The sequence below is a fragment of the Monomorium pharaonis genome, chromosome 9, assembly GCF_013373865.1.
Source record: "Monomorium pharaonis isolate MP-MQ-018 chromosome 9, ASM1337386v2, whole genome shotgun sequence".
In the NCBI taxonomy this organism is placed as follows: domain Eukaryota; kingdom Metazoa; phylum Arthropoda; class Insecta; order Hymenoptera; family Formicidae; genus Monomorium; species Monomorium pharaonis.
In genome coordinates, this window is record NC_050475.1 from 2,344,769 (window position 1) to 2,362,957 (window position 18,189).

The 18,189-nt window shown below is 33.1% G+C and overlaps 3 protein-coding genes across 6 annotated transcripts; 1 reads left to right on the forward strand and 2 right to left on the reverse strand.

Annotated features, from left to right (window-relative positions):
• Positions 1 to 62: 62 nt before the first annotated feature.
• LOC105839045 (probable ATP-dependent RNA helicase DDX43) lies at positions 63 to 4,717 on the reverse strand. 2 transcript variants are annotated; one of them, XM_012685056.3, is made up of 12 exons: positions 4,576 to 4,717; positions 4,403 to 4,492; positions 3,334 to 3,699; positions 3,022 to 3,237; positions 2,723 to 2,941; positions 2,523 to 2,649; positions 2,289 to 2,454; positions 1,941 to 2,183; positions 1,582 to 1,729; positions 1,151 to 1,392; positions 910 to 1,072; positions 157 to 827 (listed from the first exon to the last, which is right to left on the reverse strand). In XM_012685056.3, the coding sequence occupies exons 3-12, from the start codon at positions 3,658 to 3,660 to the stop codon at positions 696 to 698; spliced, it is 1,983 nt and encodes a 660-aa protein (XP_012540510.1). In that variant the 5' UTR covers positions 3,661 to 3,699; positions 4,403 to 4,492; positions 4,576 to 4,717; the 3' UTR covers positions 157 to 695. The 2 variants fall into 2 exon arrangements, with proteins under 2 accessions (XP_012540511.1, XP_012540510.1); XM_012685057.2 differs by lacking the exons at positions 4,403 to 4,492; positions 4,576 to 4,717 and adding an exon at positions 4,277 to 4,396 and having other exon boundaries at positions 63 to 827.
• Positions 4,718 to 5,294: 577 nt separating this feature from the next.
• LOC105839048 lies at positions 5,295 to 9,727 on the forward strand. The gene is made up of 7 exons (XM_028193319.1): positions 5,295 to 5,425; positions 5,548 to 5,695; positions 6,530 to 6,791; positions 7,498 to 7,662; positions 8,386 to 8,571; positions 8,689 to 8,997; positions 9,497 to 9,727. Exons 3-7 carry the CDS (start codon positions 6,713 to 6,715, stop codon positions 9,598 to 9,600), a joined length of 843 nt encoding a protein of 280 aa, XP_028049120.1. The 5' UTR covers positions 5,295 to 5,425; positions 5,548 to 5,695; positions 6,530 to 6,712; the 3' UTR covers positions 9,601 to 9,727.
• Positions 9,728 to 13,196: 3,469 nt separating this feature from the next.
• On the reverse strand, positions 13,197 to 17,810 carry LOC105839046. Of its 3 annotated transcripts, none has more exons than XM_012685060.3 (5): positions 17,159 to 17,810; positions 15,301 to 15,739; positions 15,084 to 15,224; positions 14,850 to 14,971; positions 13,197 to 14,136 (listed from the first exon to the last, which is right to left on the reverse strand). In XM_012685060.3, the coding sequence occupies exons 1-5, from the start codon at positions 17,247 to 17,249 to the stop codon at positions 14,000 to 14,002; spliced, it is 930 nt and encodes a 309-aa protein (XP_012540514.1). In that variant the 5' UTR covers positions 17,250 to 17,810; the 3' UTR covers positions 13,197 to 13,999. The 3 variants fall into 3 exon arrangements, with proteins under 3 accessions (XP_012540514.1, XP_028049119.1, XP_012540515.1); XM_028193318.2 differs by having other exon boundaries at positions 17,126 to 17,810; XM_012685061.3 differs by lacking the exon at positions 17,159 to 17,810 and adding an exon at positions 16,580 to 17,095.
• Positions 17,811 to 18,189: the final 379 nt, after the last annotated feature.

Genomic DNA, 18,189 nt, shown 5'->3' on the forward strand with positions numbered 1-18,189 from the left:
TTTGCGAAATTTAAGTTAATTTATATATAATAGTTCAAGATTAAAAAGTATTTCGAGATGCATTTAGTGAGTTTATCTTTATTCGATCGAATATGGAAATTCCTGTTTATTTTTATATCTTATGCGACATATGTATAATATATTTAACACTGAGTTATCATAAAATGTTTTATATTTAAAATAATCTGTGTTCAATAAAGAAAACTATGAATTGAACTAATTAAAAGTAAAAAACTTTTATTAACAAAACTCGAATATTGTACATGTTTCATGAAAAAATAATAAACGATGTAGTAGCAGAACTTTTATGGAAATTCACCAAATGTCAACTAGCATTCAACATTTAATACTTGTAAACATTTTAATATAAAAAATTATATCTCGCTATTGATAACTAAAATAATATTGAGCTGAAATGTTGCTAGTTACAATGTATCCCATTTCACTTGTGTCATGCATACGCATCTTGATAGCATTTCAATAAGACATTTAAACTATAGTAAATTTTAAATCGTGTATTTTAACCTAACTGGTAACTAAAAAAAATAAAGAAAAATAACACTGCGTTGTTTTTAGGAAATTAATTTCGTCAAGATTATAGGATTCAATCCTAAAAACAGTATCACAATATTAAACTCTGATAATGAAATTCTTATGTATGACAAAACGTTCAGTTCCTAGCATTATTGGTTGTTTTAAGTCCTACGATAGTTGCGTCTACCGCCGTTACTGTTTCTGTTGCCTCTTAGAAACGATTGATCTGCATCCTTTTTCTGCTTCCATGCCTCATATCTTTCAGCCATTTTATACACTTCCTCAGGTACTTCCTGAAATAGAAAGTATGAATTGAATATGGAAGACTCGTAGAAAATGTGAAATAATTAAAATATTCCTTGTGTGTTTACTAACTTGATTGGCCTCTTCAAGGATATTAATCAGTGCTTTAGCATGATGCCAGTCTTTTCGCGTCATAAAAGTTATACTTTCGCCTGTTCGACCTGCCCGTCCGGTACGGCCGACTCTATGAACGTATTCTTCTATATCCCTTGGGAAGTCATAATTCAGTACATGCCTGAAAATAAGGATATGAAGATTGGTATTGATATCATAAATCTTGAGTAATGTAATGTTTTAAAAACGTAAAGCTTACGTGACATCTTCAATATCGATTCCTCGACTAGCTACATCAGTCGCGAGAAGAATTTGAACGGATCCAGTTTTCAAATCTTCTAATGCCTGTTCCCTATCTGCTTGTTCTCTGTCACCGTGAATGCTCTGGCAATCGATATTCGATAAAGCCAGATCGCTAGCGATATCGTCCACAGTCGATTTCTTACCAAAAAATACTATCACTTTATCATGAGGTCCCATTTCTTGGAAAAATTGGTGCATCTGTAATACATAGATAATGATAATGTAATTAAATATGACATCTCCAAAATAATTTGTAGTAAATTAATACATGCGTTTATAAATAACATTAGAGAGAAGAAATTTAGAAAATAAAATCAGAAAGATAAAAAAAATTATCAAAAAATTCTTATTTTTCAGAAAGCATTAATACTTTCATGTACTACTAACCAAATCTGATTTCTCTTCTACATCAACCATATAAATCCTCTGTGTCACAGAGTGGACAGCTGCTAAATCAAGGGATCCAACAAATACTTGAAGCGGATTTTTCATATACGATTGGGCTAAGCGTCTCACACCTTGAGGCCATGTAGCACTGACAAAAGACAAGGCTTTAATTAATTACAATAAATACACTGATATTATGTATATAAATTTTTAAACATTTTATAGAAGTAAAATAGGAGTTAAAAACATAATTAATATAAATTCTGAAAGAGTAAAAAGTTATGAGAACATTTTTCTGTCCTTTAAAAGAGAGAATTTCATTTTAACAAGAACCTTTATTAAAAAGAGCTTATATATACCTTGTCATAACGGTTTGTCTATCGGGTCGCACACCCAGGAGAGTTTTACGAATTTGTGGTTCAAAGCCCATGTCCAACATACGATCTGCTTCGTCAAGTATAAGATATGTCACACCCGACACATCTAATATTCCTGCTTGAACCAAGTCGTTTAATCTTCCAGGAGTTGCAATTACTATTTGCACACCTTTTGACACTATATTTACTTGTTCTTTGCGACTTCCGCCACCATATACGCATACCCTTAAAATAAATAATTTTCGTTCAAGCTATATTATACAAAGTAAATGATTACAGCATTTCAAGTAATCTAAAAACATGAAAACGTGTATTACGAAACAAACATACGCCTTAATGCCGTGGTAAGAGTATTTTGCCACTTCCTTTTCGATTTGTAGCGCCAACTCTCTCGTCGGTGCCATAACAAGAACATTTGGCCCAGGACGCTCGTCGCGAGGTGTTAATTGCCCATCAATGTGGATCAAAGCAGGCAGTAAAAAGGCAAGAGTTTTTCCTAAAATTATTCACCCTTTTTTATATAAACACATTTATAATAGATCGCAAAATAAAAATAATCGAAACCTGTTCCAGTTTGTGCTATTCCAATGAGATCGCGACCACTCAGCAAAATAGGCCACGCCTGACATTGTATAGGACTTGGTTTTTCAAAGTTTTGCTTTCGTATTTCTGTAAGGATATCTGGATACGTCTGCAATATAATAAATAAAGTAATATACATCTGCTATAAAATAATAAACTCGTGTATTCGATCGCTATATTACTTGGAAGGCTTGTTCGAAAGTTTCGACAGGATTTGGTATTTTCATCTCTTCATCGGTGTTGTCTTTGTTTTCAAAAACATGTCTAACTTCTATGTTATTGTTAGTTTTCCTAATATGATCCACTTTCGATGCCGACATATTGGCAACAACCGGATCTTCCTTGTAAAAATTTTTTATAATGGGAGCCAAAGCCGCCCACTTCTTCTTCTGCCGTTCCTCCTGTCGAGAAAATTATTATACTTGTATATTTTCGTACCATAAAATAGTCCAGCTTTGCCATAACTATTTGCGAAACATACATATTCCTCATTAGCCTTCGACCAATCAAAATTGGCCCAATCAATTTCGTTTTTTTCATCTGGTTTATCTGTTTCTCTTCGCATAAATTCATTTTCCTGCATACTACCTCTATCAATTAATAACTCTTCTATTAAGCTCTTAGCTTGTTGCTGTGCATCATCTGTACCAATTAGTGTCACAGCAGTTTGTCCATTTTCTCCCTGATTTCTATCAATCTAAGAATAAAAAAAATATAGGATTGTATATATTGGATTACAGATCTCATATATTTCATTATATTGATTACGCATTTAGGATAATATCTTATTTACATTAATCTTAGCATTGCTTTCACTTTCCAAAGCTTTAATCTTGCTGCCACCTCTCCCAACAAGCCTTCCAATGCTGTTGGTATCAATGTACATAACAAGACCATTCGTATCGTTTGAACTGTGGTTACTTATCCTGCCATGTTCACGACGATATGAATCATTTTCATAATTATGTGTACTTGAAGCGTTATCCTGCCAGTTATCTCCAGATTTGTGAGAACGTCTATAAAATTGAGTGTCCCTTTCTCTCCTATTATCTCTCCTGTGATCGTAACCTCGATCGTATCTCCTTGATGACATTCTGTCATTATCCCAGCTGTCATTCATTATTGAAGTAAGTCAAGCTTCTTCTGGTCAAAAGTAAATCTAAAATATGCAACCAAAAAAATATATATATGTAAAATTAAAAAATGTTTTTTCTGTTCATTGTATTACAGAAGATTATTTATTAATTAGCATTAATAAACTGAGTAAATTCTATCTTGAGAAATAAAACTGGAGCAAAAATTAGAGCTTCAATTGCTGTTAAAATAACATAGATTTAATATATTTTATTTGGTGTGGAACAATTGTTTTCATCATTTTTATGATAGGCATATTATATAGTATATAAATTTAAAAATTATAGAAAATACAAAATTAATTTACATATATCTTCAATTTATAATTTAAGAAGTTTATTAATTCACAAATTAAAAGAAATTTGTCTTTGCTATATTTGTTTAATTCATATTATTAAATGCATTATTTTATCGCGACGATAAAAGCCAGTTTATCTCAACATACGCTATCAGGGAGGAATGATTCACAATTCAATATCACTCTAATAAAGAAACAAACACGGGAATGCAGATGCAAAGAAATGGATAATGTAGGCTTTACAAGATATAATGTATTTAATGTCCATTTCTGTCAATGTAGATAAATTTCATTGTAAACTTACTGTTTATTCTCTACTTCTCAGAATTGGTCATTATTCTAATCTAATCGGGATTAAAGTTTTTACACTTTCTTACGTCTAATAGAAATGAGCATGGATCATCCACTCTTAAAGCTCCATAAAACTCACCAACGCTTTGTGGTTAGATTCCTGAGTGAGCTGATATCGCGTTACCGTTGTATTACGCTGAGACAGCAAGATACACCTATCTCTCGTGTCCTGCAAGAACGTAAAAAAAAATTCGATTCATAAGAAGGATAAACAACGCGGGACAATGAAAACGTTTCGCTTTCCGCACTTACGACGGTTTGATCTTGTCTCGTCCTACTCGACGAGAAGGGAAATAGGGAAAGTAGAATTGAAATCTCTCGTGGTAGATCCCGGATTCCGTTTCAACGCGCTTCGCACGATTGCGCGGAATTGCGCGGAATGAACACCACAGTTACTTGTAGCGTCCACACTATACCACTGTTTCTTCCGCGCCAAATTGACAACAAATCCACGTGATCACCTGCCTATCGCTAGTATTGCTACCGGCAACGTCGAGGATAACCCTGATCGACCTGGACTCTGGACTGCGCCCGAACGATGGTCCAGTCAGCCTCCACGAGATGAAACCGGAACGAATCACCTGTTTCTTCTATAGTCGCTTGTCGTTTTCGGTAACAAGCAGTAACAAGAGGGTGAAGAGGGTCGTTTTTTTGACGCATATCTCATATACGTATGTATTATACATGTGTGCGTAGCGTGGGAAGAGCGTTTGAAGGATGAAAAAGAAACGAACGACGAAGGTAGAATGTAAATAAGATTCTCTAGTCAAATTTAAGATTTTCTAGAAGTTGTATTGCCTGTCATGGATTTCGCTTGATCTGCGTCGAGCCGTTCAGAAGGAAATCACAATTGATCTCTTCCGGTTTTTTAGTTCTCGAATTTTGAGCTTTTTTGATGTTTTCGTAGATTTTATCTCTCGCTTTCGCGGCGAGAAAACACTCTCCCACCTCAATGCTGTGGAAAGGAAACGTTTGGTTCTCGCATCGTAGCCACTCACAGCGATCGATGTCTAGGGATTTTCTACTGGGTTCACCAATCAAAGGATCCTGAGATGAAACGATATTAATTGGCGGGTCATTCAATTGGGTGCTGCTCGATAAAGTGAGGACACGAAGGAGGAAATAATATGATTTATTAATCAAAAAGTCAATCTGAAAATGAAATAATTTATTTAACAATTTATTACATCTACTTATTAAATCTTTTGCTTTTTTGCTTTGCAGAAAGAAATGGCACTTGATGGCATCTTCGATCGACGCGTGAAATCAATTAAAGTCCCGCCTGATCGACTTTATATCTGTTTAACCCTTTCGTGGGCTGCGGAGAGGCGCACTTTGTATTCAATTAACTGTTTCGTCGCGTCTCATGAAGGTAAAACTCATTCGTTAATATTCCTGTCAATGCACGTCGTCTCGCGGCTTCGAGTTAGGCGTGCGCCTCCCTCGTATCTGAATATTAATTAACCCTTTGAGTTTTTTTTGCTTATTATCTCGTATTTCATGGTTTTTCATTTCATCGTGTCAAACTGTTTGGCGAAATATTAATTCCGATTCTTTTCCAATTAAAAAAATGCAATACTTCTTTGAACTTTGACTTAAATTTTATTTTTATAGTACAATTAATTAAAATTCCAAGTTATTTAAATTATATTTAGATAAATTTATTTTTACCGTAAAACGTTATCATTTTAGATGATTTATAAATACTGCTTATAATTTTAAATATGCCATTTTTACTTAGTGCATACATTTGTGTATTTCAATATAATATATATTTTATATATTTTTACATGTAAGTATATTTAGTAAAAACCAACTTAAAATTTCAGACATACTGTACTTTCTTTTTTATCTAATATTTTAGTAGCTACATATATGTATATGTATAAAAGTACTAAATAAAATGAAAAGAAAAAAAAAGTATATAAAATCTATTTACACCAAAAATTGTAACTTATTTAATTTAACTCGAATTAAAGATCTTTAATTAAAACTTTAATTGAATATTTCTTAGAATTTGGAAAATGATAGGAAATAAGTTTGATTGATGCAAACAGATTTACATGTAGAAAAATATTATTTTAGTGATAAGAAAGCCTTTCTTTACTTTTTCCTTCATAGAATCTACCAATTTGGTTTTTCTGAGAGTAGACGTAAAAAAAAGCAAAGAATTAATTCAATCTCTTCAAGGATCGTTTCTGTTTAGATCTCTGGGATTCATCGTTCATACCTACTAAAGGCAAGGCCAGTATATACGGAATGTGTGTAGGACACACACGAGGGTGGCGATACATGCTGCGCAGAATCGTATCGGTTTATGGTGTAACATACGATGCAGATGAGCCGTATTTAATTGTGCAGCAGTGTGAAAAGGGACCTTGGGAAGAATATGCCGTCGATAGCGGCATGCACGCTGCTCTCGCCCTCGATAATCATCGTCCTCCTCCTGATACTCGAATGTTACCCGGGTGAGTAGACGAGATGGGTCCGCGTTTAGCGGAGATTCACAATCCTCCCGCGCGTACGCCTTCGAAACAAACTTCGGGGAATTCGTAGACTGTGTAAGCTTTCTCTCTCTCTCTCTCTCTCTGCGTCCCGGGGTGGTGAATGTACAGAGTGAAGCGGGATATTCTGTTTAGGGGGAGACATGCGAATTCCCGCGTCCTCCTTCGTAACGGAAATGATTTTCGTCGGCTCGCATCCGACTCCCGTTAACTTCCGTCCGCGCCCGCGCGACCCGCGAAAGTCCGGTGTTGTTTTATTTCTTCCTGATGATTCTCGGGAAAAATCCTCTCGTCTCGCGTCACTCTGTAATGTCGCAGGACAATTCAACAAGTTAATTTTGTAATTTTGAGAATAGTTCAGGTAAATAATTGTGCGACGAGGAGAAAGAGAAAAAGAGAGAGAGAGACTCGAAGGGATTCTCGGTAACGGTTGAAGAAACTGCTCTTAATCGATTTTAATCCTTCGACGAACGTCACGTTTTCGAAACGTGTCTGAAAACCCTCTGAATCTCATGAATTAATTAAAACGGATCGCACGGAAAGATGGCGAAAACTGAGACTTTTTGAGCGCAAGTCAAAATTCACATTCTCACAGTGAAAATTGCGCGATTTTCCGCGAGGTTCAGAAAATTTCAAATTTTATTGTTAAAATAAAATAATTGTTTCGCAGGGGCGGGTGGCTCCTCGATAAGATCGCTGGATGTGCCGCTGGCTGTGCGCAACGGCACCGGCCCGGTGGACCTGGTCTGCGCCTACGAGATTGACGAGGACGAGAACGGACTTGTAATCAAATGGTTTCACGAAGCGTATCAGATCTATCAGTGGATCCCGCCGAGTAATTTACACCCTCATCCCCTTTCGCCTACGCGACCGGCTCATTATAACTTAGTTATGCGCTTGCTCTGCGCTCTGCACGACTTCGCGCGTTATTATTAAATTTATCTTAATGTCGTCGCGAAGCTGTCGCGAGGCATCACGAAGTCGCGTATTGTGAACGACGAACGGGACGGGACGGGATGACGGGACCCGTGGGAAGAAAGTCCAAGAAGTTTTATACAGTCGCGGGAACTGTAATGATGAGCGAGAAAATAAAAGTACGTCGCGAAATATCGTACGGCCGTCGCGTCGCTTTTGCGTCATGAAAAGCGCGTGAAAGGATACTGTTAATGAAGTAATTTTATACATCGATAACTTTTCACGATAACTGCGCCTTTTTTGAGAGAGACGGCTCGCGACCTTCAAGGCTGAATTAAAATTAGATGGTTCATAATTGGTTTTACCGATAATTTTTACGGGAAACTTAAGGATAGTGTGAGCCAAAGTTGCAAGATCATTGAATAATTCTCTTGTAAATATACAATATAATTTAACTGTATTGAGATTTATATTTGTCAATGTCTTTGTTAAAAAGTAATTTGTGAATTTATTGTCTCTAAAACTTTGCTGTAGACACATATAGTGGTTACAGATGAATTCATCTATAGTAAACTTCTTTCAATAATAATATAAAAATATTATTCCACATTTGTTCACTCGTAATCTCTTGAAATTATGCTAGTACCGCCGCAAGATATTGGAATCATCAAAGGACTCGCGGAATATCCAGCTGATAATCTGAAGGACCCGTACTCGCGTTCGGTGATACGATTGAGGACCGTCACGATAGATATGACTGGAGAGTATACGTGCGCAATCAGCACGTTCCAGGACGAAGCGAGTAACTCGACGAAGATGATCGTTTATGGCAAGTTTACTTTGGAGAGGAATTTAGTCTGAAAAGTTAAAAATTTTTCTGTCTCTATATTTCATTGTTTGCATTATTTAATAATTGATTTGTAATTCCCTCTTCTTTGCTTTTCAGTGCCAGAAAGCGATATGACGGTGCGCACTTACCCCTTCAACAAGACCCATGTGAACTTAACATGCGTGGTGACGGGCGCGCGACCGCAGCCGTCTCTGAAGCTCTATATCGAGGGTGTCGAAAGCAACATTGAGAATCACGGGAATCACGGGAGCGAACGAGGATCCTCGACGGACTGGTACAAGGGTAACCCGAGAACGTCGCTGGACATCATCGTCGAGGACACGCTGGATCCCGCCGTCATCGAATGCGAAATGTCGATCCCGGAAACGGAGTACAAGCGCCGAGAAAGGATCGTTTACTATCCCAGTTCGAATCGTTCCAATGTAACAGACTCTGCACTTTAACACGAGCTTATCGATTATTTGACTCGCTGCACACTCAAGAAAAGAAGTGTTTAATTTTCAGATATTAAAATGTGTTATTTCTGTCTCCGTTTTCTAAATGCTTTCTAAAACACTAGAACATTTAAAGTCGTTAAAGATTTTAGTTTAAAATTTAAAAAATGTTTACGTGTTTAGAAAACGGAAACGGAAATTAAATATTTTAAAATAGATTAAAATATTAAACGCGTCTTTTTTAAAGAAGAGAAATAAAATTGAAACTTGCTCCATTATCAAGAGCTCTTGAAATACTTATCTAACATCGAAATTATAAATAGGCTTGACAAATTTACGTTAACTTTGCCGAGAGTCAAATGAGATGGTGGTGAATGCGCCTAAACTCTCGGAATCTCAAACAATAAGCCTTTTTTTAAATTTATCAAATGAGGCGTTTATTAAATGCATGTTCCTTCCGTATGTTTCAGCGCAATTACTACCCTATCGTACAAATGTTTCACAAGGGAGGCACTATGCGATGTTACTTGTCGATATCCTTTATATCGCCATTCTTAGATTAATATTTACGTAGGATTAAAGTAGACTTTAATGGCAAATTGTGCTCCGGGGAAATAAACAGATATTTAATGTACTTAATTTTAAAACGTTTGAGAGCATCAACTCTAGTTTTGAAAAAAATAAAAGCATTTTATCTTAAATCGATCGTGTGTTTAATCTTTTTCACTTTCTCATAAGTATACGTGTGTTGCTTGAATTCGGTTCTGTTCGATTTTCGGTAAGTCTGATTTTATAATGATTTTCCACTCGCGATTTAACATTCTGCATATAGCGGGCATTGCTATAACGAATCAACAAAGCGGTTGCGTACGTTCGGGGTGGGAGAGATAATCTTGGATAGTGGGGGTGATACTTGGAGGCAGTAGCGGCACCCTTCAAGATTATCATTCGCTTTCCGGCATTCGTCTAAAGGGTAAGTAACCCGCCTCAGGCAAATTTCTCTCCAATAATTCATACCGATTTGTGATATATGATATCTGAATTGTTACGAAAGACAAAAGTCACAAATATAATCTCTTATTATTATTTTATTACATAATTTAATTATTAAAATTATTTTTTGACTTTTTATTTGTATATAATACTATTTCTAATAATGTGTTGTACATATTGTCGTGTACGTAGAGATCTATAACTTTACAATTCTTAAGATTATATAGCAATTAATTTCCTACGCGTATGTATATATTTTTAATTTTTATTTAAACTTGTTATACGAAAATAAAATAATTGCGTTTTAGTAATATTGTTAATAAAAGTGCATTTATATTAAATATGTATACATTTATATTAATATTTCAATTAAAATAAAAAATGTTGCTATTAAAATGAAATATATGTTATTCTTAAACTGTGCGTACGTTTATTTATTAGAGCAACATTATTTAAAACTTTTGTTAAAATTTTCTGAGATTCTACTAACGGTTAGTAGCATCACTTTTTAAATTCTGTGTATCAAGTTATCACTAACATGTTTTTTTCATTGTTTGAAACAGTGGTCACGTCTGTAACCGAGATCGTCAAGTTTATCATCGTGTTGAGCTTGTCATCACCTTTAATCACGAATACTTCATAAAAATGAATCACCCTTGGCTGCTACTTTTCGCAGGTAATCTTTTTTTACATATACATATGCATCTTAATTCAAGTTGCATTATCTATAATATGTTGTATACGAAAAAAATTATATTTTCTTTATTTGATTTTTTATTTTACAAAAAATGTTGAGAAAGGAGAGAAAGAGAGAAATATTTACGCTCTTTATAGTAATACAGTTGTTTATTGCAAATTCTGCGAACTGCCCGCGTCGTTTTTAATATACGATGTCGCATAATATCGTGCACAATGCTTGTAGCAAAAAAGTGGACTAATTACAAATAGCTGACATTTAAAAGGAAAGCTAAGTGAAGTTAATAATTATGGCATCTACAGCCTCTTTTGTGTTCACGAAATAATCGGATCAACTGAGATGAAGTGATATTACTGGATTTCGTTTATCTCTAAAAAAGTAGGCTATTAGAGTTTATGATAAAAATAAATTTCTAATTGTTCAATGCTTTAGTAATTTTGTTTTAGATAATGGAATTAAACTATTTTGTAAAATTAATTTGTTTAACAAGACAATTTGTGTTTCATTGATTATTTGAAAACACATTAGAATAAGATATTACAAAGAGAAATAAATATTTAAAATAATATTAAAACAAAATTGCGACATACTTTATATAATGTGATTAGAGAAACAAACTGATTAAACAGAAAAGCGAAATCTAAAATGTTCTTATTAATTTTAGAATTATATCAATATGAGAAAGACATATGTGATAAATTTAGAATTATATTAAATTTAAATTAAACAAAAATTTTTATCGTGATAAATAACAACATAAATAAACAAATAGAATTTTATTCGGTCAAAGAGAATCTTGATACTTAATATTTTTGTGAATTTTATAATTTGTGCAAACTGAAAATTGTCGATCTTGAAATACAATCTTAAATTAAAAAGTGAAGTATTTAATCACAAATTAAATTGACAAGTAATTTAATAATAATATTATCATGAGTATCTTAAAAACGCTATATAAAATTTATTGCAAAAACTATCATTCCAGCTAGAGAGGAGTGATATTAAAATTTTGCAGTGATTTAAGATGCTTATTAGTTTCAATATTTAATTTGTGATATTATGTACTCCAGATATTATGTAGTCAGGATTATGTTTCAAAATCGATAAATAATCCATGCGCAGTTTACATGAACTAAAAATTATAAAATTTATCATTTAATATAAAACATATTATTAGAAATCAAAACTATTTCATATAGAATAAGGTTTTGTTCGCTTATTTGTGTTTTATTTATGTATTTTTATTTATTAAAATAAATTATATTTTATAATTTGTTATAAATTAAAATATAATTTTGAAACTTTTTCTTTTGTATTTCAATTAAATAATATTCATTAAAAAAATACTTGTTATCTAAGTTTTTAGTTGTCCAAATACAGATATATAACTCACATGTTTTTCTAAACAATTTCTAGAAAAAGTAAAAATAATAGTAAAAAAATGATAATGACATTCTTTCTATATTAGAATTTTTAACACGTTAACATCAATGTTTTTATAATCAAGTTAAATTAAGAAATTGTTTATTTTATCAACTAGTAGTGACGATCCAGAATAAAAATTCCAAAAGTTAAAAAAAGTTCCGTAAAGATATGCATTGATTTGCATAATATGATCCTAAGTTGTAATTACTTGATTGACATTCATTACCAGACATCGATGGCTCCGCCGTCACATCCATAAATGTATCGTGTTGCAGCTTACTTCTACTTACATTAAATTTCTTTCCGCGCGCTTTATAAGTTTTTCTCATCCATCTGACGTACGATAAAAGTTGTGTTCTAATTATTAATCTACCTATATTATGGCTCTTTTTGGTTGCTTCTTTATTAAGAAAATTTAGAGTTTATGTAAATAATTTTATATTGGAAGTATTTTTTTGGAAGTATATTGGAACGTAATATCAAGTTATAATTACCTTTTATAAATGTTTGACGTGTAAAGACTCGAGAAAGAAAAGAATCTATAAAAAACATACTATTTAATGCATTGACGATACTCTTATTATTAATCGTAACTTTTAATTATGAAAGTTTTATTTTATAAATATTAAATATGACAAAAGTAGTGGTGCAATTATTAACTTAGCGCGATGTTCATTCATCTTTCAATAATTTTATTTATTTTTTTAGTATGCGTGCTGTGGAGTTTGGCTGAGACTGTTCCCTGCGATCTCTGCGGACGGGAATGCGCCGACATATGCGGCACCCGGCAGTTCCGCGCTTGCTGCTTTAACAATATGCGAAAGAGGCATTCCGACTTCTTTGGCCTGAAATTCTGGATGAGACCGCGGAGATACGCGATTCACCTTTACCCAGCTTATGACGATTAATTACACACACCGTATACATTCCACACTTATGGAAAATCCTCCACGATATAAGCTAGTGTTACTGCTCAATGTTACTTACCCGCGCACACCGTTTGACTAAAGTTGTATAACGTTGCCTTAATTTTTTTTCCGCAACTTTTTTCCTTCTTTGATACGCTTAACAAAGCTTGTAATCAAAATTAAAGATATTACCCAGCAGCAGATACTCCGGATGTGATTCTTTGTACAGTACGAGAAGCTTTCTCTTTCGCCTAATTTTTATAATGACGTTATTCCAAAAGCGCATTCTTGATTAGTTAGTTTTGGTATAAGAATTAAGTGATAATGTGCATACATACATATACGGATATATGAAATCGCCAATATCTTTATTGAAAAAATATATAATATATTGGTTGATTTTTACATTTTTTTGGTATATTATATATCACAGATATTAGATATATTAAATATCACAGTTTGAGTCTATATTACAATTTCTATACCTACATCATGTAATTTACTATAACAGTTTTATGCTAGGCAAGATCTATTGAAACTAAATATGACTGTATAAAATTTTTGACATAATTAAACTGCTCTATTATAATTAGCCTAGCAGTTTTACAAATATGCTAATATTAACTCTCTAGGGGTCACATCGTTCTATTGCTCTATTTATTCTTATTGTTAGTTATATCTTATTGTTAAAGTTTTTTTATTGATTTTATTCCAACATATCAATATTTTATAATTGTTTTCATCATACCTCCAATATTATTTATATTGTTATTTTTATCTGATATAAAATTATCTTCTGATGCAGCACTGATGAAGTGTACGTTGAAAATATGCAACACTCGCTAGAGAGTTAAATCTATTGTTTTGGTCCCTTTGTATTTTAATTAATATTATTTAATACTGATATTGCGATTTCATGATTACAATTTTATTCCTAATATCTATTATACTTATTCTTTTCTTCGCTTCTTAGCGTTTCTCCAGGCTGTGTAGTTAGTAGCGTCCATACGTTTACATTTTGCTACTTCATTACTCATGCTAGAAACTGATGGAAGGCTTTCTTCAAAAGCCTCTCGATCCACCACTTCTACGAAACAGAAATTAAATGACATGTCAAATGAGATTGCTTTAGCATATATATATTGGTATGTACAATTAACAACGCTGTGGCATAAAATAAAAGATCAAAACTTCATAATTATGAAACAATTACAAAAATTCTGATTATGAATCTTTACAAAAATATTAGTTTATTATTGTTTATAAGCAATATGCAAGAATTATGGCGATATATTTTCTATGTAACATAAAAAGATTTCTAGTTATATTTTTTTCTATGTATATCTCCACACAAGCAATTATAATAGCAATTTTTATATTTTAGTTATCTGTGTATTCTGTAAATAAAATATTTCTTCTGTAGCTGTAATTTTTCTCTTTTATTTAAAATAGTAGTAGTAAAGATATTTCAATTTGATATTCAAATTTGACGAAAGTCACTTTTCTAAATTTTTTGTGTATACAGTACTGCCCAAAAATATATCGGCTTTTTTCAGCATAACTTTCATTTAAGTAAATCAAATAGATTCAACATTTAACAATAAATATTTTGTCAAATACCCATAACACATATACAAAATGTATCTAATACTAGGTATTTATTGTAAAATATTGAATCTATTTGATTTACTTAAATGAAAGTTATGCTCAAAAAAACCTAAAAGTGATATACTATTGGCTGGTACTGCATATATTTATATAAAATAAAAATGATATTTTATGATATTGTTTTAATCGTACCTCCAATATCATCTATATTATTATTTGGTATAAAATCTTCTAACGCACTAGTCGAGACATTTTCTGTCAATCTTGAGGGTTCCCTGGTTAGTTGTTCAATATCAGGATGGTTAAAACATAAACTAAAATCATAAAACACTTTCGTTCTATATCAATAATTAAAATATTAAGTTACTATGTATGTACATTTAATACACACATATATATATCATAAATTTTTTTTCTGTATCTTACCGCTTTTCATCGAGCGGTTTTTGTAGTTCTGGATTCATTGAAAGTCTGTTCTGAGCACCAACATATTCAAACTTTTCTTTGCATTGAGACAGTTTGTCGTACCAATCCAAACACTCCTTACTCATTTTTTCTGCGAGTATTCTGCGAGAAAATGTACATTATTATTTGAATGAAAGAGAACAGTATGAGTGCATAACGAATCGTTAATAGACAATACCGCAATCTGCTCGTAATCGCCAAATTCACTGCAGCAACGCTCCAAAAGTGGCCTGTGGCCATTCTACATTTCCAGAAATGTGCAGCTTGGGTTGCAACATCTTTTATTCTTGTCAACAGTTTGTTAAAACCATCCGTTCTCATGAGCACGTACTCCAGCCTTTCTCTACTCGGTAAAGTATACATCCCATTCTTCATTACGCGAAAGTCAGCCTTCAAAGTCTCATAGTCGTTCTCTAGGAACATACTACGAACATTTTCCAAGGCCTTTCTCAATTTTAATATTGCTTTGAAGCCTGGCTCATTCCGAAATTTCCATGCTCCTCGATAAGTCTGCCGCCTTAAGATATTATATTCTTTCGTGAACTCATACATTAGATTTGAGCTCAGAAATTCAATCGCTTTATTCACTGCAATTTTGAATTGGGACACGTCTATGCCTAAAAATGATAGCAAACAGTTACTCACAGTATATTTGTATGTGATCATTATTGTTACTTTTGCAAATTGTATTAGGCTCTTTTCCAGTTGGAACACACTAATGTTATACTGGGTGCTTTTTAAAAACAACAAAATTGATACAGGTTGTATTCCAAACTTCATGTACATTATAGATTTTCACTAGATTTAATATCGCAGTCACAGTGTTGCTCTATGTAAATGCAGTATTTTAGTTGTATAGAATAGTCTTGCGTCAATATCTACAAAGCATTGAGTCCTACACTGTGTTACACAGTGTCGCCCATGTTATTGGAAAGTACCCTCATTAATTGTGTGAGAAAGCACCCACTGTGTTCTGCTGTAAATCTTGTTGGAATGATTAAAACTATATTTAGTTGACAAACAATAACAATACTAATGCTAATGAATATTTAAAAAATGTAAGTATGTTCTGATCTTGGCCTTCATCAGCTATCATAAAATATTCGTGTTTAATTTATCAATCCATTCTTCTTAATCCTCTTACTCCTTTTATATAAAAATACATCGTAAATAAAATGTTGACTGCGCATAAAGGAAATATTAGCAATAGAAAGGAAATATTAAGAATAAGTAAAATTAAATACATTAAATGTTAGAAATCTAAATTAGGAATAGAGGTTAGGAATAGAAAAAAGTAATGCACAACGTGAATGTGTCTTATATAAAAACGTACTTGTTATTTATTCATAAAATTTATTGAGAAAATTGTAAAACTCCAATTTCTAACGCCTAATATTGCTTGGTAATGCGTAATTTGTATCACAATCGTAATGCAAAAATCGGATAATACAACTTACTTCACATCATCCATAAACTCAAATTCTAACAGAAAAATACGACTTAACGTAATTTCATAAATATGTTAGATTAATGTAATTTTTAACAGTGTTATCACACGGCGATGTACGATTCGAAGTCTTGAGGAGCATGCATATCTCTTAACCGACGCCGTATCCAAGGCAACGCGCGAGCGGCAGCACGTGTCTCTGTGGTCGACACGCATGCGAGAGAGGTTAGAGGAAAAAAGAGAAACGTGGTTAATTGTAAGAATCGAAAGAGAATTTTGAAAGATTCCTTTCCAGTGAGAGACAAAATGATAATTAGAATTGACGTTGAATTAAGAATCAAATGTTTCGATTCAACGAGTTATTTTTTGCTGGGTTCTAAAACTTTTTCGATACACCTTTTTTTATTCTTTTTCGGAAAAATATTTTTATTTGTTGCAGAATCGAACGATAAAACTTCGTAATTTTTTTTTAATTGTCATTACAAGATAATGTTCTATTTAGAATAGGAATGGAAGCGGAGAGACAATGCTTAGCGGAAAACCGATGCGTACGTACGGCATCGTCAGGCGGTAGGAAAACTTTTAATACCCCTTTTTTTCGCATTTAGCGGTGTGATCTGCCACGTTGTGCACGGTGGTCGTTCCAAAAAAAGCTGATTCCACTCAGCTTCCATTCTCATTGACTATTTTCTGTGATTATAACTGGTATAATATAAATACAAATGCGCGAATACGTAAACCACGTGCCACGATTACGATACTTCACTGCACTTCACTGGTGCCGCACAGTGCAAGCCAGTGCAAGCCGCAGGAAGAGTGAAAACGGAATAACGGAAAACGGAAACTACGGCAAGTGGTGGACGGTGGAAACTCTAGAGGATGTAGTTCGTATTCAGTTTGTTTACGCTTGCGCAAACGGCATCTCTGACAATTCTAGAAGATTCTGAAAAATTTCGAAGATGAGCGAGGGAGGCGCGAAAGAAAGAGAGAAAGAGAAAGAGAGAGAAAAGAGGGAAAACAGGAAAATGGGAAACAAAAAAACAAGGGCAGGGGAAAATTGTAGAATATTCTAGAATCGAAAGATTCTGTAACAAGATGATTTTTTTTTTTAATTCGTCGATTGACCAACTGCATTATGCGCAAATGCAGTTTTTACAGAGAAAAGTTGCATTTGCATATAACGCGATTGATCACAATTAATAAATTAAAAAACTCACTTATATTCGTTATTTTTGAGCATGCAATTTTTAAAAGAAGAACAATCTGTAATAGTTACAAATCAAATAAGCGATTAGAAATTGATAAGACCACGTTTTGTTGCTTGGGTTCTGTATAACGGAACAAGCGTGTAATCATATATAACACATTTAATATATATTTAAAAAAGATACTTTATTCTACATAGATTCTTTATATGTGTGCCTCACACATTGCGATTTTACTACAAATGTAACAACATATTACGTGCGTGTTCTGCTCCCTTTAATTTTAGATTAAAAACTATTAAAACGCGTGGATGTATCTGTACCTCTTTTGCGTTGCCTCAACCGTGTAATCCGTCTTATGTTTGTATTTATAGCGCTGAATGGGATCGAATAATTCGAAAACTGCGGATATAAG